At 36.0% G+C, this 27,825-nt stretch overlaps 1 protein-coding gene across 3 annotated transcripts in view; it reads left to right on the top strand.

Annotated features, from left to right (window-relative positions):
- Positions 1-19,559, top strand: part of CACNA2D1 (calcium voltage-gated channel auxiliary subunit alpha2delta 1) — a 393,063-nt gene extending 373,504 nt beyond the window's left edge. For all 3 annotated transcript variants that reach the window (XM_080665796.1, XM_080665795.1, XM_080665798.1), the window contains one exon: positions 15,455-19,559. In XM_080665796.1, the coding sequence (XP_080521922.1) occupies positions 15,455-15,571 (117 nt within the window). In that variant the 3' untranslated portion in view covers positions 15,572-19,559. The remainder of the gene's footprint in view (positions 1-15,454) is intronic.
- The last annotated feature ends 8,266 nt before the right edge of the window (positions 19,560-27,825 follow it).

Below are 27,825 nucleotides of genomic sequence, written 5' to 3'. Positions count from 1 at the left end.
AAATTATTACATTACACTTTATAGATGAAGAATAGTATAAAAAGGTGAATAGTATAAAAAGGTACTTCCATCAATCAGTTTTTTTAGATAAAATTTATAGGCTACCATTTAGAGGCAAATATGCATGTCTACTTCCTTTTGAATAGGTCACTTCTAGTTTTAACTTAAAAACGTTTAGGCAACTACCTGACAGGTGTGGCTCAGTTGGTTGGAGTATCGTCCTGTTTACCGGAAGGTTGCAGGTTCGATTCCCAGTCAGGACACATACAGGAGACAGCCAATTGATATCTCCTGCTATCTCTATCACATCCATGTTTCTCTCTCAATCCGTTCCCCCTCTCTAAAATAAATTTTAAAAATTCATAGGTAATGAATTAATCTTTTTCACTTAAGACCTCCCGAAATATAATTTTTTATATTTTTCTTTCTCACCATAACTATAAATTTACCAAGAAAATGAATATCACCATGAACCCCAATATTTAGGAGCAATAAAGGTTAAAATCTATGTTTCAGTGTTAGTCTGAAAATAAGTAGGAATCTGTGTGAATTAGATTCTGCTCACAGAAAAGCTGGGACAGAGGTATCATCTTTTAAATGGTGACCACTCTCTAAACGTTTGAATAGTGACTCTGTCTAAAGCTAGGACTCTTACACCCTGTGGAGTCCAAAAGGATATAGATTATAGGTATCTGACTATGAAGCCCATGCCATGAGGACTTTATTAAAACACAAGTATTCAAATTCAAATGAGACCTTTTGACAAGAGCTTTTTGAAGAATGAGGCGGTAAAGAAGAACAAAAGAAAAATAAACATGAAGCTGAAGTTTGTTTTTTAATCAAAGGAGAAATTAAAGCTAGCCAATATGTCCATTGAGGAAGTTCATTATTTTATGCAAACCTAATTTATAAAAACACATTATTGGGTACATGAAAAATGATTATGGAGAAATAAATGGGTGTATATGTACATAGGTGAACAAATGCACTACCTACTTCATTAGTTAATGTAAGTATGTTAAGGTGCTGTGTAAGAGAACAAATTATTTGTTAAGATTATAGATTGTTCTTTGAAGCTGTTATGGGTGACTTAGGTACAAGCCTATCTAAATTTGAAAGTTAGCCATTGTTTGGTAGATGTCTTCACCAGTGATTTGCCTTTTGAAGGAAATTTAATGGTGACTATAATTCAGAAAAGAAAGAGCCAAAACTTCTTAACCAAGTTACGGAAAATTTTCTCTTGGGAAAATTATTCATAAATGTATTTAAATAAATTAAAAAGTATTGTGCCCTTACTATGTGCAACTAGTAACCCCAGGTTCTGGTTTTGGAAAGAAAGAGTAATAGTTGTTTAACAAGGTAAAACAGAAGAGATTTTAGTCACCAAGTATACATAGTCTTAAAAAGTTAGACTTGGGACAAAAGCATATGAATATATAACTATGGTTTAGATGTTGTTGGGTTTTTTTAATGAATAACTGAAAAGTGAAAATAGGAATGAGGAATTTTCAGTCTATCTTTTTTGAGATTCCTTTGAGAGACATCCCTGGAAATAAATCTACTAAAATTACTCTATTGTATTTAAATATTATATATATGTGTGTGTGTGTATGTATGTATATATATATATATATATATATATATATATATATATATATGCACTGTATAATCTGTCATACTGAAACAAGGTACCAATCTCTTATTTTCTACTATAGTTATCTTTTAAAAAATCAGACTTGATCTGGTCATGATGTTAGTGGGAGTTTGGTCACTTTAAAACAGAGAAATACTGAAGTTCCACCCATACCAGTGCATTTGTGATTTGGAATGTTTTTAGAATATAGCTCATAATTTACTTGCATGGAATAATTTCAAGTCTTGGTAAATGTAGTGCCCATGCAAAATGCAAGAGAAAGCATGATCAGGAAACTGAAGAGGCTGATTTTTTTAGTGTGAATCAACTTACAGATTTCAGGGACTCCAAATAACTTATCTAAACTACCACCTTGCAGGCTAAATCAGACATATCTCATCATCACACAGGGGAAATGAATCCCCACCCCCCTCAAAAAAACAAACACACATTTAAAAATAAAGAAAATGGATTCAAGCCAGAGAGAATATTTTTCTTTCCATAATACATTTCTAGGATAATTTTTACATTAATAAGAATTTCTTTGATAAATATATCTTTAATGCATTAATGGGTCTTGTTTGTGGTCTAATTTTCTGTCCCATCAAAAACCAAAGAACTTATAAGCATATATGCATATCCCATGGACACAGAAAATAGACAGGTGAAGGCCTAGGGTGGGGTGGGAGATGGGTGAAAATAGGGGACACCTATAATACTCTCGACAATAAATTTTTAAAAATCAGAAGACTAACATGAAAAAACACACCAGTTAACTAAAACTTAGGAGACACTCCTGGTATAATGACAAGCTTTAAGTTAGTATTTTGTGTTTATAACTAATCAATATATGCACTACTTTACTGAGTACCTACTATTTATTACATACTTAATCTACTTGTGAGGTATTTGAGATATGTATAAACTAAAAAATTATTTATTTTTAATCTGAAATGGAATTAGGAATGCTGTTTTTTATCTGGTAACCCTACCTACAGGGAAAGGTATCTGAACAAAGAGAATAACGAGCACAAAAGCCCTGAGATAGTAAACACCTCCACCTGTTGCAGAAACAGCCAGTGTTATCAGAGCAGAATGAGTGGTGAGGGAGGGGAGAGGAAGGTGAAGCTGGAAAGACAGCCAAGTCCCAGACCATGTAACGCTTTGTCGAGAAATTTTACTCTGAGAGCGATAAGAAATTTCAAGAAAGGCAGTGAAATGATTTAACGTATGGTTTTCAGAAGACTGCTTTTTGAGAAAAGATAATAAAAGGACAAAAGTAGAAGCAATGAGGCAGCCTTGCAGGAGTATAAGCAAGCAGTGATGGTGACTTAGATAGGAGAAGTAGTAGGTTTTGAGATATATTTTGAAGCTAGAAGACATGCTGATGGATTAGATTTGAGAAAAAGGGAGGAAACACAGATGACTTGTTGTCTTTGACCTGATCCACTACTCCTAAATGTGTCATTTAGAAAAATAATGTTTTGGGGCAAGCTTGATATCTTTCTGAGCCCATATAAGAGTAGAGGTGGTAGAGATAAATGAATGTGAAGGTCAGAGGAGAACTTAGGCCTAAAGATATAAAAATGTGAGTAATTGAGGTTCTGGTCCAAGGTGGTGACATAGTAGGCCCCAAGACACACCAAACATATACCTATAAACTGAAATTCATTCTGAAAGAAATCCAGCTGAGTGACCCCTATACTTTGGATGATCAAGAAAATACCCACATCGAAATGGGTAGGAAATGCTGCGACACACTATCTCCATAAACCTCACATCTGGCACATCAACCTATAATCAAGAGGCAACTCGCATCTCCCAGGTTCTTCCTGAAGGGTTTTGATTGAATATCTAGCACCTCAGCTTTTAAGATTTCCACCTGATGATGAGCCCCCAAAACACCTAGCTCTCAAAGTCATCAGGGGCTTGCATCCATGAGACCCACAAGACCATAGCAAACAAAGAAAAAGTTTTTAATGGGCCCATGAGGACTCACTATGGCCATCCTCCCAGGGCTCAGAGAAGAGAGAGCAGCCAGAAATGCCTTCTCCCAGTCTTTCTCTGCCCAAAGATATTTGCATACTTTAGAAGCTTTTGCCTGAGAATAAAGTCCTCTACGTTAGCACATACTTAGCAGCTGACTGTGGCCCTCCCTGAAAGGCTGGCCACAGTAGGCAATGCCTCCATGCTCATTCTCTGACCCACTCCAGGTCTCTGGTATCTCTGAGAAGATTTTTGAACATATCTGGCATCTTGGCTTATCAACCACCACTCTAAGAATGCACCCCTGGGTCACGTGTCTCTGGTGGCCAGCACAGCTGGCATTCACAGGTAATATAGGACTGTAGCCAACAAACAGTTCTTAATCAGCTGTCCTCCCAGAGCTCAGTGCAGATGGAGCTACCAGAAATGCCCATCTCCAAGCCTTTCCTGGAAGGCTTGCATATTTTAAAAGACGCTTGCTTCTGCTTCAGCCTCCAGTCAGCCTGAATCTGGGTGTAACGGATTCCTCCCCCACCGGGACAATGTACCCAAAGGACACATGTAATGTTGCTCAACATCACTCACTATTCATCAGGGAAATACAAATCAAGACCACAATGAGATACCATCTTACACCTATTGGAATGGCTTCATCAAGAAGATAAGCAACAATAAGTGCAGGCAGGGATGTGAGAAAAGGGAACCTTTGTACACTGTTGGTTGGAATATAAATTGGTACAACCAGTATGGAAAACAATAGGGAGGTTTCTCAAATAATTAACACTGGAATATTTGTTAGCTATGAGAAAGGACATTCTACCATTCTTAATAACATGGTTAGGCCTGGAGCATATTGTGCTAAGTGAGATAAGTCAGACAGAAAAAGACAAGCACTTTGTATGATATCTCTTATATATGGAACCTTAAACAAAACCAAAAAAAAACTTGTAAAAACAGAATAAATAGTAGCTATCAGAGTATGGAAATGGGGGTGAGGGAATAGAACAGATGTTGTTCAAGGGTACAAACAAGTAGTAAATAAGTCCTAGATATCTAATGCACAGTACAATGAATATACATAATAGCATCGTATTATAAAAAAATCAAACTGAGAGACTAGACCTTAATTATTACAACTACTAAAAAGAAAGGATCATTACATAACATGATAGAGGTACTAGTTATTGCTACAGTGACAATCATATTACAGTACATCCATCCATCAAATTAACACATTGTACACCTTAAATGTATACAATGTTATATTTCAAATATCCTATCTAATAAAAGTAATATGCAAATTGACTGTCACTCCAACACACAAGATGGCCCGCCATGTGGACACAAGATGGCCGCCACAAGATGGCCGGCAGGGGAGGACAGTTGGGAGGAACCAGGCCAGGAGGGGAGGGCAGTTGGGAGGAACCAGGCCAGGAGGGGAGGGCAGTTGGGAGTGACTAGGCCGGCAGGGGAGGGCAGTTGGGGGTGACCGGGCTGGCAGGGGAGGGCAGTTAGGGGCAATCAGGCTGGCAGGGGAGTGGTTAGGTGTCAATCAGGCTGGCATAGGAGTGGTTAGGGGGCAATCAGGCAGGCAGGCAGGCAGGCAAGCAGTTGGGAGCCAGCAGTTCTGGATTGTGAGAGGGATGTCGGACTGCTCATTTAGGCCTGATCCCAGGGATTGGGCCTAAATGGGCAGTTGGACATCCCTTGAGAGGTCCCATATTGGAGAGAGTGCAGGCTGTGCTGAGGGACACACACACACTCCCAGTGCACGAATTTCGTGCCTGGGCCTCTAGTCTCTTTATATAAAAGGCTAAGCTACCATCCATCTGACCAGTCGACTGGCTGGTATATATGACATGCACTGACCACCAGGGGGCAGATGCTCAACGCAGGAGTTGCCAAGCTGCAGTGACTTGGCAGCAGCGGTTCTTGGGTGACGCACCCTGGAACCAAAGAGGGAGGAGCCCGATTCCTTTCAATGTGCACAAATCTGTGCACTGGGCCAATAGTATTTCAATATAAAGAGACCCACACTACCACCCATTATAATTATCAAAGTAGAAGACAAGGAGAGAATCTTAAAAGGAGTAAGAAAAAAACTGTTGTGTACAAGGGAACCCCTAAGACTATCTGACTGAAGGTAGTGGCACATAATAATCAAAGTGCTAAAGAACACACCTGCCAAACAAGAATACCCGGGAAAATTGTCCTTTAGAATTGAAGAAGAGTGAGTTTTGAGACAAGCAAAAACAGAAGGAATCTATAGCCACTAGACTTATATGAAACTAGAGGCCCAGTGCATGAAATTCGTGCATGGGGGAGGGGGGGGTGTCCCTCAGCTCAACCTGCACCATCTCCAATCTGGGACCCCTTGAGGGATGTCCGACCACCTGTTTAAGTCTGGTGGGATCGGGCTTAAACAGGCAATTGGACATCCCTCTCACAATCCAGGACTGCTGGCTCCCAACTGCTCACCTGCCTCTGCCTGATTGCCCCTAACCACTTCTGCCTGCCAGCCTTATCACCCCCTAACCACTCCACTGCCAGCCTGATGGACACCTAACTGCTCCCTGGCCAGCCTGATTGTCTCTAACTGGCCTCCCCTGCAGGCCTGGTCGCCCTCAACTGCCCTTCCCTGCTGGCCCGGTCACCCCTAACTGCCCTCCCCTGCAGGCCTGGGTCCCCCCAACTGCCCTCCCCTGAAGGCCTGGGTCCCCCCCAACTGCCCTCCTCTGCTGGCCTGGTCACCCACAACTGCCCTCCCCTGCCAGCCATCTTGTGGTGGCCATCTTGTATCTACATGGGGGCAGCCATCTTTGGCCACATGGGCGTGGCCATCTTGTATCTTGGAGTGATGGTCAATTTGCATATTACTCTTTTATTAGATAGGATGTAAAAGACTCTTCTTTAAGTGCAGGTAAAACAGTGTTAATTAGTAACAGGAAATTATATGAAACTATAAATGTCATTGATAAAGGTAAATGCATAGTTAAAATAAGATTAATATTATAATGGTGGTGGGTTTATAATCACATATATCTAATATGATTGTGAAAGGGTTAATTCTGGTGTATGAGACAGATTATGATCATATGGTTTGGCTTCTTAACAGTGTGACTGGGCAAATGGCTTATTTTTTGAAACTTACATTCTCTATAAAATCTGGACATAATACCTACTTCATTGGGCATCCATGAGAAACAATTGAGATAATTTATGTGATGAGTTGCACAGTGCTTTGCAAATTTGCTCCCAAAATAGATCTTAGTCCAAAAAAAAGTAGTGAAATAACTATAATAATTATTACACAAGATAAAATATGAAAATTGTGGTATCAAAAACAAAATGTGGTGGAGAGAGGGTAAAATTGTAAAGCTTTAGAATGTATTCAAACTTAAAATGTTACCACCTTAAAATACAGTGTTAAAAGATGTTTTGTGTAAGCCCTTGGTAACCACAAAGCAAAAATATACTGCATACCCAAAGATAAAGGGTAAGGGATTTAAACAGGCCACTACAGGAACACGTCAAATCGGAAAGGAAGAGAGTAAGAGAAACAAAGGTAACAAAGGAATTTGAAAACAGCCAGAAAACGATTAACAAAATACCTATCAATAATTACTTTAAATGTAAATGAACTAAATTTTCCAATTTAAAGACATAAATTGGCAGAATGGATTTTTTTTAAAAAAGTCAAAATTATAAGCTGTGCACAAGAGACATACTTCAGTTTTAAAGGCACACACAGATTAATTGTGAAGGAATGGAAACAGATATTCCATGCAAATGGAAACCAAGAGAAAGCTTAGGTAGCTTTTCTTAAACAAAATAGACTTTCAGACAAAAATTGTAATAAAAAGCCCTGGCCAGGTATCTTGGTTGGAGCATTGTCCCATGCACCAAAAAGTTGGGGGTTTGATTCCCAGTTGGGGTGCATATAGTAGGCAAATGATTGATATTTCTCTCTTACATCAATGTTCTCCCCCACTACTATTCCCCATCCCACTACCCACCCCCTCTCTCTAAACATATCCTTGGGTGAAGATTTTAAAAAATCTGTAATAAGAAACAAAGTCATTATATAATGATAAAGGAGTCATTTAAAAAGAGGATATAGACTTTCGAACCAAGATGGCGGCATAGGTAAACACCTAAACTGCTGCCTCGCACAACAATTTCAAAACTACAACTAAAAGACAGAACGGACACCATCCAGGAAAGCTGGCTGAGTGAAAATTCTACAACTAGAAGGAAAGAGAAAAGCTCACAGAGAATTGGAGGTACGGCAAAGGGTCTTTGTGCGCGCAGAGAGGAAGGGCGGCTGAGAGCCTGGCTGACTTTCTCTGGCGGGAGGGGAAGGAAGCCCCCGACCGCACTGAACCCCAGCTCTGACTGCACTGAACCCCAGTTCCGGGCGAGCCCCTGGGGACCCACGCTCTTGTGGGGGGAGTCTGGACTCTCGGGCGGAGACTCGGGAGCCGGGGAAGGCAGAGGTCTGGGGGCACGCACGTGCGCGCAAGGGCAAGGCTGACGGGAAGCCAAGACTGTCTGCTCCGCCCTGAGACTCCACCCCATCCAAGCTGAGCACAGAGGCTATTGCAATTTGGCAAGTCTAATCCTATAAGGCTGTCTCCAGCACCGAACTTCTCCCAGCATAGACACAGCTGATCCTTACAGCCAACTGGCCTGGAGGTCAATTCTTCCCAGTGATACCAACAACAATAAAGACTTAATTACAACAAGGCTGTACACACAGTCCACAAAGGGGTGCACCAAGAGTGTCCACCTCAGGTTAACTGGGGAGGCAGATCCACTGGGCCATATTGGAAACCTAGCACACAAATCTACCTTACCAACTCAGGGAAGCAGTGAAAATGCGGCGTCAAAGAATCAGATCACAAACGAAAGAAATGGAGGAAAACAAACGACTGGATATAGAATTCAAAACCACGGTTATAAGGCTTTTCAAGAATATCCTAGAAAAGGCTGATAAATATAACGAGACCCTCGAAGATATGAAAAAGGACCAACTAGAAATTAAACATACACTGACTGAAATAAAAAATATTATACAGAGACCCAAAAACAGACAAGAGGAACACAAAAATCAAGTCAAAGAATTGAATTACAAAGAAGCAAAATACACTCAACCGAAAAAGCAAAAAGCAAAAAAAAAAATCCAAAAAGTTGAAGATAATGTAAGAAGACTCTGGGACAACTTTAAGCGTACCAACATCAGAATTATGGGGGTGCCAGAAGAAGAGAGAGAGCAAGATACTGAAAACCTATTTGAAGAAATAATGACCGAAAACTTCCCACACCTGGTGAAAGAAATAGACTTACAAGTCCAGGAAGCACACAGAACCCCAAACAAAAGGAATCCAAAGAGGACCACACCAAGACACATCATAATTAAAATGCCAAGAGCAAAAGACAAAGAGAGAATATTAAAAGCAGCAAGAGAAAAACAGTTAATTACCTACAAGGGAGCACCTATACGACTGCCAGCTGACTTTTCAACAGAAACTATGCTGGCCAGATGGGAGTGGCAAGAAATTTTCAATGTGATGAATAGCAAGAACCTACAACCAAGATTACTCTACCCAGCAAAGCTATCATTCAGAATTGAAGGGCAGATAAAGAGTTTCACAGACAAGAAAAAGCTAAAGGAGTTCATCACCACCAAACCAGTATTATATGAAATGCTGAAAGGTATTCTTAAAGAAGAGGAAGAAGAAAAAAGTAAAGAGAAAAATTATGAACAACAAATACATATCTATCAACAAGTGAACCTAAAAATCAAGTGAATTAAAAACCTGAGGGACAGAATAATCTGGTGAATATAATAGAATCAGGGGCATAGAAAGGGAGTGGACTGATAATTCTCAGGGGGAAAAGGGTATGGGGGGTTCATGAAGAGACTGGACAAAAATCATACACCTATGGATGAGGACAGTGGGGGAGAGGTAAGGGCAGAAGGTAGCGTAGGAAATGGGTGGAGGGGAGCTATGGGGGGAAAAAGGAGAAATAATTGTAATAATCTGAATAAAGTTTTATTTAAAAAAATAAATAAATAAAAAGAGGATATAACATTTATAAATATTTATATATAAACATAAAGCACCTAAATATATCAATTAAATATTAACAGACAAAAGGGAGAAATAGAGAGCAATCTACATATATAAAAGCCCAAGCGACCATCTGACCATTCGGCCAATCGCCCGATAGCTATGATGCGCAATGACCACCAAGGGGCAGACACTCCAACCAGTAGAGGAGAGAGCCCGAGTCCTCACAGAATCGGCCATGCATTAGGTTGCTGCTGGGGCTCTGTTGGCCCCGAATCTGCTTCACCCACACCCTCGGCCCAGAGAGGTCCATCGGCCTGGCCTGCAGGGATTGGGCCGAAACCGGCTCTCCAACATCCCCCGAGGGGTCTCAGGTTGTGAGAGGTCACAGGCCAGGCCAAGGGACCCCACCAGTACACGAATCCGTGCACCAGGCCTCTAGTACAATAATATTAGGAGACATTAATTCCCTCCTTCCATCAAGGGATGTAACATCTAGATAGAAAATCAATGAGGAAACTTTGGAACTAAGTGACAAGTTAGAGCAGAAGAACGTAAGAGATATTAACCACATTCCACCCCAAAGCAGCGGAATAGACATTCTTCTAAACTGCATGGGGAATATTCTCCACAATAGGACATATTTTATGCCATAAAAGACTTAATAAATGTAAGATGATTATTATATCAAGAAGAAATTATATCAAGCATCCTTTTGACCACAAGTGTATAACAATAGAAATCAATTACATGGAGAAAACTGGAAAATTTATAAATGTGTGGAGATTAAGCAATATGCTGTTAAATAATCATCATTCAAAGAAGAAATCAAAAGAGAAATGGAAGTAAAACATACCAAAACTATGGAAAATAGCAAAGTACTTCTAAAGGGAAAGTTCATGGTGATAAAATACCTATACTAACAATTTTAAAAATGTCAAATAACCTAAATCTATACCTCTAGGATGTTAAAAAAAGAAAAGAAGAAGAAGAAGAAGGAGAAGAAGAAGAAGAAGAAGGAGAAGGAGAAGGAGAAGGAGAAGAAGAAGAAGAAGAAGAAGAAGAAGAAGAAGAAGAAGAAGAAGAAGAAGAAGAAGAAGAAGAAGAAGAATTAATCACAACGGTATTAGAAGTCAGGGAATAACAAAGATCATAGCAGAAATAAATAGAGACTAAAAAGACAATAGAAAAGTTAAATGAAACAAAAAATAACTAAAATAGACAAACCATTAGCTGGCCTTCCCAAGACAAAAAGAGAGAGAACTCATAAAATTAGAAACGAAAAAGATGTTAAAATTGATATCAAAGAAGTACAAAGGATCAAAGAAATTACTATGAATGATTATATGCCAACAACTTTGGACAATAGAAGAAATAGATAAATTTCTAGAAACATCCTCTCAAGGCTGAATCATGAATATAAAATTTAAGCAAACCAATGACTAATAAATCAATTGAATCACTTATCAAAAACCTCCCAAAAAAGAGAAGTCCAGGATGAGACGGTTTCACTGATGAATCCTCCCAGACACTTAAAAAAGAATAAATGCCAATTCTCTTCAAATCTTTTAAAATATTTAAGAGGAGGGAACAAGTCTAAACGCATTGTACAAGGCCAGGTTTGGCATGGTACCTAAACCAGATGAGACTACAAAAAGAAAAGTAAGGCTGATATTCTTGATGAACATAGATGTAAACATCCTCAACAAATTAAATGAAACAATACATTAAAAGGATCATATACCATGATTAAATGAGATTTATTCCAGCAATGTAAGGATGGTTTAACATCTGCAAATAAATCAATATAATATACTACTTTGACAAACTGAATGATAAAGATCATGTGATAATTTCAACACATGCACAAAAAGCATTTACCAAATTTAACAGGCAATTTTTTTTTCTGCAGATTTAAAAGCATTTCAATAATTTTTCATATTAGGAATATTGACAGGGTCAGCTGATAGAATGGCTTTGGGTTATAAAAAACAGTAACATATGAACAAGGGGGGAGAACACCCTTCCTTATTCTTCGTGTCAGCTAGGTGGCATGTTATGGCAGCTCTCCTTCGTGATTTAACAGTATTGTGGAGAAAATCCGAGGCAACAGAATGTGTTCAGTTGAAGATAGCAACTTGGCATCCTGGTGAAGCCAGTGCAGTCCCTGCCGGATGTAATAAACTAGGTCTGTCATGATGCTTGCATTAAATATGAGAGGGCCCTTTACTTTATCTAGTTCAGCAAAGAAATCTTTTTGTTCTTTGGAAAGCTGCTCAGCTTAGTTCCAAATTTCTGTTTGGTAAAACTCTAAACAAAGACAGTATTGAAGGAACATTCCTCAACATAATAATAGTTATACATGACAAGTCCACAGCTAATAACATCATATTCAATGGTAAAAAGCTAAAAACTTTTCCTCTAAGATCTGGAATAAGACAGAGATGCCTACTCTCACCACTATTATTCAAGATAGTACTGGAAGTTCTAGACAGAACAATTCAGCAATAAAAAGAAATAAAAGGCATCCAACTTGGAAAGGAAGAAGTAAAACTGTCTTTATTTGCATATAACATGGTCTTATATATAGAAAGCCCTAAAACTCACTACAAAACTGATAGAATTTATAAATTTAATAAAAGTACAAGATACAAAGTCAATATACAAAAATCAGTTGCATTTCTAAACAGTAATATTGAACTATCAGAGAAATTAAGAAACTAATTCCATTTACAATTGCACCAAAATTAATACAATACCCAAGAATAAATTTCACCATGAAGGTGAAAGACCTGTACACTGAAAAAAAACACACAAAACTACAATATGTACAACATAAACCACAAAAATCTCAAATAGCCAAAGCAATCTTAAGACAGAATAAAAGTGAAGGCATCATACTTCATGATTTCAAACTGTATTACACAACTACAGTAATCAAAACAGTCTAGTACTATCATAAAAAAGGCACATAAAACAATGGAACGGAATAGGGAGCCACAAATCCATGTATATATGGTGAACTAATTTATGTCAAAGGAGCAAAGAACATACACTGGGAAATGGGTAGTTTCTTTAACAAATCGTGCTGGGAAAGCTGAACAGCCACATGTAAAGAATGAAACTGGACCACTATTGCATACTATGCACAAATAAATCAACTCAAATAAGCAAATGGGACTTAAAAGATTCTGTACAGCAAAGAAAACAAAACTATATATATATATATATATATATATATATATCACCTCAATCTACTGAATGGGAAGGAATATTTACAAATCATATATCTGATAAGGGGCCAGTACCCAAAATATAGAAAGAACTCATAAAACTCAGTATCAAAAAATAAATAATACAATTTAAAAATGGGCAGAGGATCTGAATACACATATTTTCAAAGAAGACATACAGGTAGGCACCAGGCATATGAAAAGAGGCTCAACATCACTAATTATGAGTGACATGCAAATCAAAACTACAGTGAAAATCAACTCATCTATTAGAATGGCTATTGTAAAAAAGACAAGAGAAAGTAAATTATGGCAAGGATGTGGAGAAAAGAGAAGCCTTATACATTTTTGGGAATGTAAATTGGTGCAGCCACTATGGAAAACAGTATGGAGGTTCCTTAAATTTTTTAAAAATAGAGCTATGGTATTATCCGGAAATTCTACTTCTGGGTATTTATCCAAAGAAATGAAAACACTAACTGGAAAATATATATACACTCCTGTGTTCAGTGCATCATTATTTATAGTAGCCAAGGTATAGAAACAACCTAAAAGTTTATATAAATACTGGACTTTTATTCAGCCATTAAAAAAAAATCAAATCTTGTCATTTGCAAAAAATATGGATGGACCTTGAGGTATTATGCTACGTAAGTGAAATAGACCAGGCAGAAAAAGACAAATACTGCATGGTATCACTTACTATATATAGGGAATCTTTTAAAAAATCAATAAACAAATTCCAAACTCAGAAACAAAATTGCTGCCCAGGGCTAAGGTGAATGGGGAGAGGTTGATAAAAGTGTAAGGCCTGAGGATGTAATAAAACATGGTGACTATAATTGATGACTATGTTGGTAACACTGTAAAATTGAAATTTGCTAAGGGAGTTGATATTAAATATTCTCACCAAAGGAAAATAAATTAGTATGTGAGGTGATGGATGTGTTAATTATCTTGATGGGGCAATCCTTTCATAATCAAGTTACCACAATGTACACTTTAAATATCTTGCCATTTTATTTGGCAATTATAATTCAATAGAGCTGAATTTAAAAAAAAAACATTTTCATATTTAAAACAATAAAAATATGAGTAATTAACAAATGGGTGAAATTTAAAGCTACAGGGCTGGATTAGAACACCTAGGGGGAAAGTATAAATAAAAAAGAAAATACGAGTGAGAAATAACCCCTGGAATAATCTCACATGGAAAGATCCTGAAGAGAACAAGCTGAAAAGGTTAAGACGAACCACAAACAAGTGTGGAGGAAAGATGCATGAGAAAATATTTCAAGGAGAGAATATTTGTTGTACTTTGTCAAATGCTTCTGAAAAGTCAAATAGGATGAGGACTGAGAATTGATCATTTTTTTTAACTATCTCTTTAGATTTAGGGACCATCTTTTAAAAGTGAAATTTCCCTTAACAGATGCTTTTTCCTCAAAAATTCTGTTAAATAGACAAAAGAGTTCTGCCTCACAATACAATTCAAGAAAGAAATTGTATTTATTTATTGGGTAGCAATCACTGTATTAAACCCTAGTGAGCAAAGAGTCAATGTTCTATTCTCTGGGAGTTCAGAGTCTTTGTGTAAATATTCTGAATAGAATATTTAATTAGTTAGTTTCCTTTGTACTCACATACTTACATAACATTATTTTTATTATTGGAAGATCAACCTTGGATTAGTAAATTCTTAAATGATGTTTAGAAAAATAATTAGATATGAGGGTTTTCTATTAAATTCAACATATTAAAAGGAATTAAAGGATATAGAAAATGTTACAGAATACAGAACCTTGGAATAAAAGATAAATAATAATTTTGCATTTGTAGGGAACATAATGAACCACAACTCGGCATTGGGTAATCCAAATGAGTATATGCATTACCTACATTCATGATTTTCTAAACAAAACTTGATAGCTTAGCTCCTTGTTTAGGATATATGTTTCAGAGTGTCCTTTCATTTATGGTTCAAATAAGTTCTTTTTATTTTAATTCTTGATGGAGGTCCAGATGCTACATGTGCAGTATGGGATGTTCACCTTTGAAATTAGATGTAAGAGATATGGAAAATAGAAGTTCACTTCTCAAATTTATTTTACCAGTCCTAAAATTTGCCTAATTGAGCATAATCGCTAAAAACATAATTCATGGGAATTGTAAAACATGCTGTTAAATTTTATTTTTATTTCTTGTATTTATAAATATATGGGAACACTTAATCCTATGAAAGTCTTTTTTTTATTTAGAAATTGGTACATAACTCAAAATAGCATTCACTATTAAAATATTTTCTTTCATTATCATCAGAATCGACAATAAAATTATAAAGCATTCTAAATGGTACTAGGGAAATTTCTTTCTCCTAAATCATTGAACAATAAAATCTGGGAAAATGTAATTTATTTGGACTCAAATAAATTTTATAAGGTGAGTTCAGAAGTGGACTAAACCCAGGTGCTCTGAAAGATGTCTTACTAAATATTTTTCAGGATTTTTTTTCCTGTTTTTTCCAACAGGAGGATTACACTGACTGTGGTGGCGCCTCTGGATTAAATGCCTCCCTGTGGTCCATCATTGGAATCCAGTTTGTACTTCTTTGGCTTTTATCTGGCATCAGACACTGCCAGTTATGACCTTCCAAAACCAAATCTGCATAATTAAACTCCAGACCCTGCCAAAACATGAGTCCTCAACTGCATTAACATAGGGTCAACCTCGGATCAGCAGGACATTAGCTGGGCCCATAACATGGCATAAGTCTAAGGCACAGACTTATAACGCACCCACTGGCTGCATGTCAGGGTGCCAGATCCTGAAACTTGTCTGAATGTTGCATCATCCATGTATAACATCAAAGCAAAGTTCTGTACGTGCTTTCCTGGAAAATTTGAAAGTTTGTTGTTGCATTGTTGGTGATTACTTGTAAAAGGGCTCCCCACACAACTGTTTATGACTCATACAAATTGTCTTGATTTTGACCTGGAATTTGACTTGCTTCAATCCTTGTTCTTTTACCAAGAAAACCTCTAGGGGGAAAAAAAAGGTTGTTTCTTTGCCTTTACTTATTCTTCTGTTGACCATTATTTCCTGCTTTGAATAGTTATAATTGAAATATGTATATATAGAGAGAATTAATATTGATGTAATCTGTTGAAATAGAAATAATGGCTAATTTTCTATAAAAAAATTGCCATGAATAAAATGCCTTATGAAAAATGGCTTCTCTGCCAAAAATGTAACACAGATGATGACTATTTAAGTTTTGGTGGGGTAATAAATTGGTTGTTTGAAAATAATAACTAAGAAATTATTATACTAAAGGTGCTTGAGGGTAAAATTTGAATATGCGACGTATTTCCTCATAAATGTAAGCCCTTACTAATTGCTTCAGTGTGCTGTTCCTTTGTTCACAGTAGAGTTATGTAGTGCTAGCCAGATATTTCAAAGTGCTCTAAGAAAAGCTTGTCACGGGGAGGGGAGGATGTTTTTTCTTGTGATAAATGAACTTTGGTTACCAAGGGTATTTTGCATGATGCTGCTGCTATTTTAACTTTGTTTGTTTTCTCTTAACTGTATAGTCCATTGAACAGTTAACTGAGTGACATTATTGTTATGTAAGAATCTGAACCTTGCAGTGTAATGCACCTAAGTCATCTTTAAAAACATTGTTAAGCTACTCTGAATATACTGTGCAATGTAAATGCTGAATGACTGGGTTAGAGAAATGGTGAAATGGGAATTAACGGATTTTATACAGATTCCTGCTTTTGCCTGAAAACCTATGTACAGATATTTTAAGTACATAAATCAGATTTGACACATTTATTTTTTGAAAAGTACATATATGTTCTCAATGAAGATTCATCCTAGGTTTCCTCTTTGTTCGTTTGAATAGTGGCACCTACAATCCAAAAATTTCTGCTGCTGTTGCTGCTGCTTTGTCTCTCCATTTTCAATGGTCTGATCACTTGACCAAAATTTCCCATGCAGATTGATGAGGGTTTTACAATAATCTGAACAAACAGGAAACCTTGAATCTATATGTATGCACATGAATACTTGATTATGGGTAATCAAAATTGTTTTATACAGCCTCATTGGTGAAAATTGTTAGCATAGTAAATCAAATATTTCATTATAGATGAATATGGAAGCCGAATATTACTTATACTTTTAAAAGTTATTTTCAAGAGTAAACAGTATTTGAAGAAAGGGTGAAAACTGAATGTGTAACTCTAGTTGTAGTGAGTAATTCTGCTGAAGATTGGAAGTATACAGATATTTTTTATGGTAAAATGCATTTGTTCTTTTTTGAACATGCCAAATATTGGTGTGTGTATATGCTGGAAATCTTCTTACATATCCTTTTAAAGTCAAAATCTTATTAACATTATCCAGCATGCTTTAATATGCTCCACATAGCAAAGATATAACAAATTCTTTAGCATAGCTTAAAGGGTATATTTGTTTTGTCTTTAGCTTTGCATATACTTGTAATCTCCTCCTACCACCAATATACCCTAGGTACTATTTGTGTACATTTCCTTATTTAAAATATTTTTTTTATTTAAAAATGGGGGGATTGGGAAATGGATTCACTTTGCCAACTATTGTTCTAAGAGTTAACATCAGTTACCATTTATAATGCATTGTGATTTTGTAGTCTCATTTGTAACTGGTATTGACATTTTAGAAAACACCAAAGTGTTTAAAAACAAAAAGTGGAATTTCTCTCTCTAGAAATGTTTAAATCATGTTGTTTGTTAATTAAATATTTAAAACTTATTGTTAACTTTTGCTAGACTATTTTAAATCAAGAAAGTGTTGGGAGGGGATATCAAAATATAAAATTGTTAGTTTGTGTATATAAGCAACACATTAAAACAATGGGATTGCTTCCAGCATACAACAGACTACCTTAAAATTATCTTTAAAATCTATTAAATATATTTTCATGACTAATGTGACTGAAATAGTATGTATTCATTGATTACATTATTGTTGTATTAATGACAGTTAAACATGGCATCTCTTGGCAGGGTCCTATTTGATTTCATTTGCCATCAAAATATATTTAATGCATGAGTCTTGCTATGATCCTTTATTTTCTGCTGTGCAAGATAATAATATATTATGACAGCCACATACATGATTATAAATTGGGTAAGAATGTGCTCTGACTAAAAATTGTTCTGAATCCTAATACTTGTCTTTATGCCTTTTGCATACATACTTTTCTGTAAGACAGTAACACTCATCCCGCCAAATTTTTATCTTTAATTTCAGATTTTTCTCTGAGTTCTAATTGTTGTCAAAAACTTAAATTATAGCCTATTATATATATTGAGTTTCAAAGACTGAACAGTACAAGAGATCAAGAAAAAAGCTTTCAAACTCTTCATTTGTGCTATACTCATGCAGCTTAATGTCGCTTGGCATTAAGACAAATTCAAATAACTCTTGCATTGGTGTTGAGTAACAGGAATAAATTTTGCATTAATGGTTTTCTTCATTTGAACAACCAGCATTACTGCCAAACACCAATCGTGGTCCATATTTGTAACAGGTTTTTAATATGACATAGTTAGCAAGTTTGATTGAAGAGATTTTGAGGTCCTGGACCTGTAAGATTTTAGTATGATCTTTTTTCATGTTTCTAATGCTTGAAGCATTATTGCTTAACTTGGAAAACAAAAACAAAAAAACGGAACAGTGTTGCTGCCATTTGTAAGTTTTCTTATAATATTCCTTTTATTAACTTTAAAACTGGCCTTACTGGATTCAAATAGGCGGTATCCCTTTTAAGTGACCTTTCCAACCCAAGTGTTACTTGCTTATTTGATGCTCTCTTGTATTTTCCATCTCCTTTAAATATTCCTCTCCACCAAAGCTGAAATTCTATGTCTTAATTTAAAACTCTAAACTATTCCATTGATCATGTTAGTTGACATTAAAATGTCTAGAGATACAGAGTTTGATCCAGTGAAACAAATGTAGTGACTTTATTTAAAAAAAAAAAAAGTAGAATAGAATGGTAATTTCACTTGCCCACAATTTCAGATACCTTATTGTTATAGGAATGTTGTTTTCCTCAAAGCAGAATGTTAATATTGCTAATAATCCGTGTGCATTTGTGTAAAGAGCAAATCAATATAATGTATCAAGTGTTGGAAAAAATCCAGAATTTCAAAAACTCAGACAACCCTTACCAATAGTTTCATGTACTTTGTTTATATAGCTCACATAATTCACTCGGAGGAATTCCTCTGAGACTAATGGGATACTGTCTTGTATAGATGCCAATTGAGTTTACAGTGTGACCTGACAAAGCTCTCTTTTTTGTTGTGCTGTATGATTGTTGGATCATGCTTTTTAGGATGTTTTTATTAAAATGCTCAGTGTGAATCCATGCAAAAGGCCAAGTGGCTTTGTGAACAAAAGATCTTTTCTCCCATTTATTATGTTCTCTTGACACTTTTGTGGAAATTAAGTAGCCTGATAAAAACATTTTGTAAAAATTTGTATAATACTGTTATAAAAATATTTATAATCCCAGAAAATGTTGTGTTAAATCTTGTGCAAAAACAGTATATTCAGAATAAAAGTTTATCATTTAAAGTCAAAACAGTTTGGATTATTTAATTACTTAGAATCCAGTTGAAAGAGAACAGTGGTTTCTATCATAAATATTTTTTAAGAAAGCCGCCTTCTGTGGAGATAATTCTAGATTTTGGAAGCAAAAGCTGAGATTGCAAAGTACTTCTACAATTACAAACCTCAACTCACAAATAAACAAATGTACATGCAACTCCTTCACGTAACTCTGACCCTTCTCATGTGCACTTTTGCCATCAAGGCATTTAGAAACTTACTAAATCAGACTTCTGATTTCTATAGTAAAACAAACAAACAAACAAAACAAAAAATTCTAGGCAAAAATGTTTCCAGGTTTCTTTAAACCTGGAAAACAGTTTGAATGAAACTTGTTAAAATATCTGAACTATGCATACCTTTTATTACATCTAATATTTAAATATTTCTGCTAGCTATTTTATGCCAGCTAAGACAATGAAGTTTATAAAGAGTTAAAAACAAACAAACAAACAAAAACCAACAACACACACACACAAAAAAAAACATTAGGTTCCTTTTACATTGATACCAGCTTATCATCTGCCACCCTGTGCTCATTTAATAATCAAGAAGCCTGATATTGTGTGGAACCCAGTATAATGTAAGCCACTTTTCTTTCTGGGGACTTCCATGAGAGAGCAAAAAATACCTACATGTGAGAGGAATATGGTATGTAGGTACCCAAGTTGGTGGTTACTAGAAAATTTGACTCTTAGTTTCTGATCAAGGCATTTTAACAGGAAAACCCCTACCTCAAAGTGTAAGGTAGATAACATTAGTTTTTTGAACATCTGGCTCCATTCTGTACCAATGTATCTCCTCCATCAATCCTCTCCCCTCATTTCCTCTATCAATCATCTTGGTGCCACCCCTGTCTCTTCCCTGGGGACCTCGTTTCATCAATTCTTTCTTAAGCATGTCCAGTCCTCCCTTTCTGCAGGCTCTCTTTTCTCTGCCTGCAAACACATTCAGGACACCTCTTTTTAAAACAGCAAAATCAAATATCCACCGCTGCCCATTAGCCCTATTACTTACCAGTTATACACCTAGAATTAAAATACTCCTTTGTATAGCTACAGACACTTTTTGGTAGTCTCTTTGCAATACTCTCAACTAAGCCTTAGAATTTTAGGTTGGAAAGTCATATAGTTATCTCTGACCTTTAGTTTGGACTACCACTGAAAAAGTTTAGTGGCTGGTATAAGGAACTAATAAAGTCAACATCTTGGGCATCTCTTTGATTCTCAAATTATTTGTTTCTTAAAGTGGAGCTATTCATAGAGCACCTCTACAATTTTGCACAAATTGGTATACAATCAACAATACCATTTATTTAATGTTTTCTCTTTAAATTGACTAACATTTTAAAAATATATATATTTAAGAGAGAAATTTAACATATCTCAACCAAAGAACTTATATGCATATTTGCATAACCCAAGGACACAGATAACAGTGGGGTAAAGGCCTAGAGAAGGGATGGGAGTGGGGAGGTGGGAAGGTCAATGGAAAAAAAGGGGACATCTATAAAACTTTAAACACTAGAGATAAATTTAAAAAAGTAAAAAAAAAATGGCATTATTGCCATAATTGAAAAACCGATATACTTTGCCATAATTAGTAGGAATGTCACATTAAAATAGTTTTTTGTATCCTAATGAAATCAATAAAACCACTCAGCATATGACAGTGTCAAATGTACTAGATTTAACATAACTTCTTCAACATATTTACTGTAATGATAGATTAGGCAGTTTTTGTGTTTCTGATATTAAAAACTAATGTTTTAAATGCAAACCTGAACTCAAACTTCTTACTAAATTGTAATAATTAATACATTAAAATAGATTTGTCAAAATGCATACTCTTTTCTTTTTTCAAAATGTTGAGTTTTCTTAGGTGCATAATTTCTTTAAAAAAAAAAGTTTTACTGTAATCACAATAGTCTTGAATACCTCAGGACTCTAATATGCCTTTAAAGGTTACTTATAACACTTGCACTGATATAAGGACAATGTGTAATGAAGCTAGGTTGGAGTAAGATTGCCAATTTCCTGTACTAGGAAGGACTGCTCTTTTTCAAATATTCTTTTTCTTTGATTGTTTAGTTTAAGAAAAACTAATCTTTCCTTTGTGAAATTATGGGATAGCTGATAATAGCTATTTTTTAAAAAATTTTATATTTTTTCATAGAGGAAAGGAGAGAGAGAGATAGAAACATCAATGATGAGAGAGAATCATTGATCAGCTGCCTCCTGCACACCCCTACTGGAGACTGAGCCTGCAACCTGGGCGTGTGCCCACACCAGGAATTGAACCATGACCTCCTGGTTCATGGGTCGAGGCTCAACCACTGAGCCACACTACCTGGGGCTAATAACTATTATAAACTGCAAAATCGTTAACAAACATGTCAGGTGTCATCACTGATGCTTCAACCCTCCTTTTATCTATTTCAAAATCATACAGATATGTAAAATTCCTAAATGTTGTAACACTGCTCTAGTCCTCATTATGAAGGCAGTGTAGCCAAGCATTAACTGCAATCTATTGCTTAGATTCGGACTTGACTTTACCACTTAATAGCTTTGGAACCATGGGCAACTTACCTCATGTCTAAAAGCCTTAGTTTCCTCATCCATAAAACAGAATAGAAGTAACTACATTATAGGGTTGCCATGACAACTAAATGATATAATTAATGTAAAGCACTGAGCATAGATCCCAGCACTGAGTAAGCACTCAACACTACCATCCATCAGTATTATGAATTGTTATCACAATCATTTCCCTGGTCATCACAATCATTTTTGGTGGGAGCTTTTAAGACCCTAATATTGTACCATTTGTCACTTAATGCAGAGAATCTCTTTTTAAAATCTATGAAAATGTGGTATATTTTTCAAAAAGAATGTGTGGACTTTGGAATTAAAACAAACAAACAAACCTGGTTTCATCTGTAGCTTTGATTTTTACTTGTGTAACCTTAACAGGAGATTTACTTAATATTGCAGCGTAGCAGTACCTTTAACTGTAAGTTGTCACAGCAAATTTCCCTGGCAATATTTGGAACAAATCCTAGTGATATAGTACTGGCAGAAAATAGGGACTTAATAAATATAGCAACATTTAGTAAAATAAGTACCCAATCTCCTAATAGCCATAGTCCTAGTATTGCCAGAATATAAAAAAAAAATGCTTCTAGTAGTCAAATATTTGGTAGATTTATTAATATTTCCATCTCAGTTTAACAAATGGTTAAGTTGTAACATATCCTAGAGGGTTTTTATTTTCTAATTTAGCATTCACTCCACCTAGTACTACCTCATGTCAAATTGAGAAAACCTAATGGAACACACCAATCTGCATATTCCAGATTACTTCGATTTGTAACTCAAGAATCTACTTCTAAATTTTAAAAATTACTTTAAGAATCCTGGAGTTCAGATAACATTATAAAAGGGATCTAGTCATAAGGCTTGGATCAGAATTAAGAATCAGAGTTCTGAGATTAGCAAAAGCGAATCAAACAAAAATTACAGAAAAACTAGCAAATCAGATGGATCATTTTTAAAGTATAAATGTTTTTAAAAACTGCAAAAATAGGATTCAGGATCAAGTTTTATTTAATATTTAATACTGAGCCATTAAGTTACCGATAGGGGACTTTTATATTTCCCTAAATTCTAGGGTCAGCCTCACGAAAGACATTAAGGGGGCTGTTAATTGATAGGAAGCAGGACAAACAACCTACCCACTAGATATGATGGGAGGCGAAATGAGTGGAAAAGAACAACAAAGTTTGATTTTTAGAAGTCAGAAACCCAAACTCCAAGTGTCAACAGGGCCACACTTCTTCCAGAAGCTCTAGGAGAAAATCCTTCCTCGCCTCTTTTAGCTGCTGCGGGCTCCAGGCATTCCTTAGTTTGCAACAGCATCACTCATCTCTGCCTCTGTCTTTTTCCTTCTCTATTATCTCTTAAAAGGATTTAGGGATGAGAAGACCCTTTATCCAAATAAGTTTACATTCACAGGTTTCAAGGCTTTGGACTCAGACCTATCTTCTTGGGAGACATAATTCAACCAGCTACACATAATGCATTTGGCACTGTGGCACGTGTGTGAAGACTGCTTATTTGGCTTATGATGAGTTCACCAATTTCAATCTCCAGCCTTGATTTTTCCATTTTATCTAGATTTGTATATCCAATTTGATATGTTAGATGGCCAGTTTGTTCCACCGGAGTGTTGAATAGGTGTAGGAGAGGTTATGGTGCAACATCCAGATACCTATGCTCAAGACTGAGGCACTTATTCTCCCATTTTCCAGGAGGGTGGACTGTGGCTCACAGCTAAGTCCCTTCCAGAAATTACCTTGGGGTAAAGGAAGTTGCTCTGTGCCTCCAAGGTGATAGATGAGGAGGTTACAAAAACTTAGAGCACTTGCCTTAACTCAGTCCATCACCGAGGGGTCATTCCTGCTCCAGAGCTTCCGACAAAATGGATTAAGAACTCTGTTACAACTGTCTGACACAACCCTCTTCCTCTGCACAATTCTGCTCCTCTCCTTTTCTCATAGGTATTATTCCTAAGAACACTTTGTGATAAACCACTTCTACACATCTCCATTTTAGTGTCTACTTCCCATAGAACCCAACTCTATAGTTGTGTAGGAAAACAACTCTTATTGCAATGGACCCTCTACCACCTCAAGTTTCCTCCCTTTCACTAAAATGATTCCATCCCCATCCCAACACAGTAAATGGCAGTATCATCCACAGAGCTCTCAAGCCAAAATCTGAGGAATCACTATAATTTATGATCTTTTCTCTTACCAATATCCTATTTGAGCAAGGCCAAGCAATTTTACTTCTAAATTATATTGAATATCTCTATACTTTTTTTTCCATTTTCATCACCAAACCTCCTAGTGTGACCCTCATCTCTCCCCTAAACTATTTCCAAGTTAGTAGTATTTTTATTCTGAGTGATGTACTTAACCTTTATTAGCCTCCAGAAAATGAAGAGGACAACAGTATTGATACCAAATTTAGTTTCGGCTGCCTGCTACTTCGAAAGTCAATACTCGAGAGACAAGTGCCAGTGTTAGGAAAAATGGTTTATTCAAGAGCTGGCAGCCTGAGTAGACGGGGGACTCTTGTCTTACCATCTCACTGCAGGCAGAAGTTTTTATAAGGAGAGAAATTCAGTTGAAAAAACTATATTGATGTTGAAGCTTCCCTTTGCCTGAACAAAGAGATCATGGGGAGAGGGTTTGAAAAGTTCTCTATGTAACAGACCAGTAGAGTCTATTCTGATAAGGACCTCGAAACTGGTCAAGCAATGATCTAGTATGCACCACCCTGTTTTTCGTCATCCTGGTTTTACATCATCCTGGTTTTATGGTTGAAAGTTAGGAAATCTCCTGGAGCTAGAATGCCTGAAGGTCAGAATTTGTGTCTTTTGAGGTTAGTTCCTAGAATTCTTGTACAAACATACTGTTTATTTACGAACTACATTTTAGAATCAGCATTTTCAGAAACAATGTCCAAAGAATGGTGGGGTTGCTTACAATGCCAGCATAGTACTAGTACCAGTATTATAGAATTGTTGTGAACAAATAGGTTAAGAAATATAGAAGAGTTAATAATACTTGGTTTATAGTAAGTGCTACAGTGTCGATCATTATAAAGATCCTGCAATTTAATTAGGTTACCTCTTATGGTGGGAAATGGAAAGTGCATACAACTGAACGAGGATAATTATCTGTGGACTTCTCCATTGGTTCTCATTGTCCTCGCAATCAAACCATAATCATTTTTTGCACATAATTGCACCATATCATTCCCTATGGTGGGATTCCAGGACTTATGTTATTTTAAGATATTCAATACACACAAACAATAATGATGTAAATGTTATATAAAATAATATTTTTTCTAAATATCACAGTTTTTGTTACTTATCTGAATGGCTCTAATTAAAAAATAAGCAGTCTAGATTCTGCCAAAAGTGCATTCCAGAAGCATATTGTGGGGTGATTATTTCCAGTACATGACCTTACCCCTGTCATGAACCTGCTTACTGGTTAATTTCTTTTAAAATTCACACATACATAGAAAAATACATATTTGACTCTTAATCTCTTCTTGTTCATCCTTTTCCATTCTTAGTGATGACTAAATGGGAAATGATTTCTCAAGTTTCTCTAGCATTGTGGTTAAAATGTGGTGTTCAAAACTATGAGACATGGGACTCTATGTGTGATCTAATACCAAGCATTTCCCTAGATAAAATGGATATTCATAGAATGGATTAGGTTACTATACATCCTTTAACATGACAATGACAGTTTAACAAGGGTCATAATATATAAACTCAATTTTAAATTTTAAATCATGAATAAGTATATCATTTTTTAAGCCATTCTACTATTAACAGCATCAGGGTAATAAGATATGTGAACAAATAAGGTTGTTTTGTTTTAATATAGACATGAGAAAGCATATGTTAAAGTTTACTAGAACTTAGCCATGTTCATTTCAAAAGCTCATACTTTAAAAGTTAATAAAATATGTTATATTCTCTCAATCTAGTTGGGGAAAAAAAGCCACATTGCCGGAACCGGTTTGGCTCAGTGGATAGAGCATCAGCCTGCGGACTGAGGGGTCCCAGGTTCGATTCAGGTCAAGGGCATGTACCTTGGTTGCGGGCACATCCCCAGTAGGGAGTGTGCAGGAGGCAGCTGATCGATGTTTCTCTCTCATCGATATTTCTAACTCTCTCTCCCTCTCCCTTCCTCTCTGTAAAAAATCAATAAAATATATATATTTTTTAAAAAAGCCACATTAATGGTGAAGCTTCCCTTTGCCTGAACAAGAAAAGAGCTGCCAATTCCTATTATATCCTACTCTGCAACTGGGGTGCAGAAAACATGAGCACCTTGGAAATAAGCCTGGCAATGGTTGCAAAATATTTCTTGAAATGGCATAGATCTTCCATGTCAGGAAGATCCTACTCGTATTTAGTTCTGATATAGGCAATGGACAGGAGGCAACTAAAACAATAACCAAATAGAGAGGTTTCAGCCATTCTGCTACTTGCGCCCAAAGAACCCTAAATGAAACAATTGAACAAAAGTTAGCCAGGATTCCAGATACGTGAGGAAACCGTTACTAAGTAACGGATGTCAGAAGAGGGGCTGGATTGGGAAGAGAAATAATGAGTTCATTAGGTAAGATTGAGTTTTATGTGTCTATGGGAAAACAATGTGTAGAGTAGCTATAGAATATGAGTGTGTATCTCAGCAGGAAAATCCAGAAGGAAAACTCCAGATTTGCAGTTAATATATAAATAAGTTTAGATGTGGTAGGCCAAAAAATGAAAAGTTAGAAATAAACATGTACTTAGCCTAATGAATCTTTTGACCCCTCATCTCCCTTTTATGCCAATTTTATTTATTCAAATTTCTTATAATTATAGATAGATTTTTAAAGGATATAACAGATGTTTTTAAGAAAGGTATTAATTTGTGTGTGTGTATGCCCAAATAATGTCTTGCTTCTTGGGTAAGTTTTTTAACAAAAAAAAAGTTTAAAATTCTGATCTATTTGTCCCATAGATCTAGTAAAAACAAACCTAAAATATATTTTTGATTTGTGTAAAAGGGTGATCTCAAAGCACTTAAAGTATTTTTTCTCATATATTTAGGTGTATCTCAATGTAAGAATGAAATCTGAGACTGGAAAAAATTATTTCTTCTTAAGGTTATAGAAGTCAGATAATACCTATAGTCTGCCTCACTCTTTTTGACAATCCACTGAAATAAATGGAATGAATTACAAAGAAGGATAAAAGTATAACATTGAGTAGAACAGGAATAAGGAAATGAACATGACTGACCAATGAGAAAGATCAACACTTTTGCTGAAGAGAGAAGCTGCAACCTAAATACGCTATAACAAAAAAGATAGTATGTTTTTAGAGAGAAGCTCTAAGAAGCGCTCATCTCAGAATCAGGAGGTATGATTAAGTGTGGAAATGGAAAGTAGAGCTAAAATTCAGTGGAAGTGTAACTATGAAATAATTGTTGTTAAACACCCATTTACCTTTACTAGTCCTGGACAAACAAATCACAAACATCCACATTCATTCCCAGGCAAATTAACTGATAGTTTTACAGGACCATGTGACTAGTTATGACCAAAGAACCATCAAAGAAAGTGATATGTGTCCCTTTTTTGAGCAGATCATT

This window comes from Plecotus auritus (genome assembly GCF_963455305.1).
Source record: "Plecotus auritus genome assembly, chromosome: 4".
Taxonomy (NCBI): Eukaryota; Metazoa; Chordata; class Mammalia; order Chiroptera; family Vespertilionidae; genus Plecotus; species Plecotus auritus.
Note: the sequence above shows the minus strand (reverse complement) of the source record. Positions and strands in the feature narration are given on the sequence as shown.